Genomic DNA, 3,644 nt, shown 5'->3' with positions numbered 1-3,644 from the left:
CGGACGGCCGCCATTCCCGGTTGCCACACGCTTTGCCTACCCCTTGCAATGCTTTCCTGCCCCTCCCAAGGAGACCATGCATCAGGCATGGGTTCTCTGTCAGAAGTAGTTATTTTAAGACCAGTTATTATTTCTGAAATCAGGGAAATGTTGGTTACTAGACCTTGAAATGTAAAACGCAGCAGGCATGCTAAGTTTGGACAGCGTATGAAGTCTTCCTGCTCCCAGGCAGAAGAGGTACTTCATAGATTTCACGAGGACAGCAAACTTCTCCGTCACAATAACAGGATCATTAATTTTTAAAAAGTGAGACCTAACATAAACGTTTTTTGCTTCTTATTTCCTATTCAGGCTGGTCTTTTAATTACCTTACTAGTTGCAAAGGAAGAACTTGTAACCCCCTGAAATTTTCAAATTTTAATACAAATCGGATGGGTTTGTACAGTGCACTCAGGCTTTGTAACAAAGTGGGCAGGTATGGCTACATGTGCCTTTGATGTAAGAACTAGAAGGGATCAAGGGACCGCAAGTGATTCTGGAAACAGAAAGAACTGAAAAGTGAGGAATGCTTTTTATCTTGGGAGAGCTTCCTGCTAGTGTCATTTTCTTTTTTTAAATAGAGCATTAGGACATAAAATGAAGAAAGCGGAAAAACAAGTGTTGCTTATGGAATGGTCTTCAGAGGTACTGGTGGATTTGCAGGTGGCCATTTGCAACAAAAATAATTATTTCTTCCTTTTGGGGAAGAGTGAGGTGTAGCTGTAGAACAAGACAATTTTAGTAGCCTGGCTCTGGAGCGAGAGAGAAATTTTGAAGTACTGTGAAAAGGCATCCTGGGATTTGAATTGGTTTTTTGTGTGTGTGCGTGGCTTGAAAATATATGCACTTGCCATTAATTTTCAAAATGCTCTATTTCAAAATGTTCTTTCTTGCCGTATTGAGTTAATGTAAATAATGTAGACAGCTATGCCTTTCCCTTCAGCATGTGCTGACAGATCTTAATTTTTCAGGTTTTATTTTCTAAACAGGTTTGGTTTTGTGGTTTGTTTTTTCTTTTTTTTTTTTTTTCCCTCTCCCCTTAAGAAACAAAATCTTAATTTTTATTTCTTAAACTTTTCTTGGCAGGTGGAATTTTTCTAGGTACCGTTGCTACAGCCGGAATGATAGCAGGTTTTGGCACCACACTTGCCATGACAAAAAAGAAGAACCCAGACTGGTTCAGTAAGGTTTGTTCCTCACTGTTTTCCAATTGTGATACACAGGAAATAGTGCATCAGATGCTTTACAGAAATGTTGATATATATATGGAGGCTGGCTGTACAAAGTTGGTAGTAAGAGTACTAGACTTCGTTGAAGTCAATAGGGGTAGGATTAATTTAAAAATCAGTTCAGAGTTGGCACTGCTAATACTTTAGTACTTGAGGTTAGTTGAAATGGATAAAGCTTACACTGTTTGCTGGAATCATACTGCTGCCATATAATGGAATATAATTGATGGTCTGTTTGGATTCTGTGATGTGAGCACACTTCAGTCATGAGCCTGTATCACCTCAGTGATCCAGTTCACCACATGATCCCACAGTTCTACAGGGAATCGGGAAGTGAGGTAACTGCAGTAAGGATGGGAATGAGGAGGTCGAAAGCCTGTAAGCTGTGCAATATGTAAGTGGAATGATTTAGTCAAAATTTAAGCTTGCCACTCCCTTCTGACCATGTAAGGGGACTGATGAGAGTGAGTAGTGGCTCGGTACTATGAGATCTGATGGCCAAAAATAATCTGATCTCGTGCAATTCCTAAAGGAACCACCTGAGCATTCTGAAGAAAAAAACTACAAAGCAAAGGTAGCAATTATGCCGTGTTAGTATATTGAATCTAAAATACAGCATATTTAATTGAAGAATGCTTTTTTCCTCACTAATGCTTTATTAGTGCTGAAAATGTCAAAAATAGGCCCTTAAAACTGATTGATAAGTTTTGTCTCCACTGAGCCCTTAAAATACAACATATATTTCAGATGTTTTTAGGGAGCTGAAAACTGATGAGCTGCGTTTGTTTTTAAAATGTTAATTCAATAACAATGCATATCAAGAGAAAAAAAAAATCTTCCATTGCACTTTCTCTCACAGCCTTTGTATCTATCACTCACAATCTCCTTTTGTGGTCAAAAAGCCTCAGATCCTTCCTTTGCCATCCTATTTTCCTCTGTAGGAAAATAACTCATCCATTGCTTTTTCAGCAACAATAAATACGGCTTTCTTTTTTGAAAGAGGCAAAATAGAAAACTCCATGAGAAGTTATTTCACAAGCTATATAAATAAATATATTACAATAAGGAAGTTTTCTCTTTTTTTGTAACTTTTTTTTTCTTAAAACTTCCTTTTTCCTGAGCATTGCATTTTTTCCAGCTCACGCGTCTTCTTGGCTGGCTGAGCTGTCCTGTTATCAGTGTGAAATTTATCAAGAGCGACATTACATTGACATCCGAGAATGTATGTGCTGGAAATGGCACCAAGGGATACACACCATTTCGATTTTTGCTGAAAACCTGTATCTGTTACCATCTGTGCAAATGAGTTACAACAGTTTGCTAGCAAAAATCTGTGATTCCTGGCCCCCTCAACTTAAATATTGCAAAGTGTGGAAAGATGCTTTTTTGTCAAGATACTTGTAGGTGAGCAATTTCAAAAGGGAAGGCTGGACGTTGAGAATGACTTAACTGCCTATAGAGGCTCTTTGAGGTACCAACAAGGTAAACAGTTTTGCAGTAGCATTCTTACTTAATTTTACAGTTACTTACTGCAAGTTGTTTTAATAATACATCATGTATAATAACAAAAGTGTAACTAGAATAACTACAGATGATGGCATCCTTAAGATGTTCAATGCCTAAATACTATTTTTAGCGGTGTTAAGGTGAGGCCATAGTTCGACAGGTACTTCAAGCAAACATCAGCCAGCATTGCTGTTGAAAGAAGCCATCCTACCAGCCCTTGGTTTCTGGCAATTCATTCCTGCCCCTGTAAAGGCAGCAACACTTGCGCTACCAGGTTGGTGAGATGATAACTGGTTAATTCTATGGGATTTTTAATTTCTTGCATTAGTTTTAGTCCAAATCAGTCTTCTGATCCCCTTCACTGCATGCCTGCAGTGGCTGTGCTGGCACAAGCTTGGGGGAAGGTGCAAAGGAATGAGAATTGATGCTCAGAGTTGGGAAGAAATGCGAGACCTGTTCTTTCTGCATCTTTGCTGGCTTGTGCCAGTTTTTCTGTTAGTGAAATGGTGGCATGCAAGTCAGGTAGAAACAGGAAGCAAACATAATGCAGCCTGGGACAGATTTAAACAGTTTTATTGGAGGAAAAAAAAGCAATTTAGAGGGGAGGCTGAATCATCACAGCATCATGGCTTCATGACTGCATTCAGACTTCCAGGAAGCAACAGTATGGGACCCTCCTCTTGCAGAGTAGCATCAGCATTACTGACAAGACATAAAGCTGAAATTGTACCGACTGTATCTCCTCCATGGCAGGGAAGTAAAGTAAATGTGAACATTTGTAGGACTGGTGCCCAAATTGACTCAAAACTGAGATGACATAATCCTGTTTAGTGATGAATGACTGCAGAGACCTTCAGCTAAAAAATTGGG

At 39.2% G+C, this 3,644-nt stretch overlaps 1 protein-coding gene across 1 annotated transcript in view; it reads left to right on the top strand.

The window, feature by feature from the left end:
• Positions 1-1,115: 1,115 nt before the first annotated feature.
• TMEM242 (transmembrane protein 242) overlaps positions 1,116-3,644 on the top strand; it is a gene marked incomplete at both ends in the record, with an annotated part of 5,600 nt that continues 3,071 nt past the window's right edge. The window contains one exon of the mRNA XM_009708099.1: positions 1,116-1,226. Within this exon, the coding sequence (XP_009706401.1) occupies positions 1,116-1,226 (111 nt within the window). The remainder of the gene's footprint in view (positions 1,227-3,644) is intronic.

This window comes from Cariama cristata, unplaced genomic scaffold (genome assembly GCF_000690535.1).
Source record: "Cariama cristata isolate BGI_N322 unplaced genomic scaffold, ASM69053v1 scaffold34889, whole genome shotgun sequence".
Taxonomy (NCBI): Eukaryota; Metazoa; Chordata; class Aves; order Cariamiformes; family Cariamidae; genus Cariama; species Cariama cristata.
This window is presented reverse-complemented; position numbering and strand designations above follow the sequence as displayed.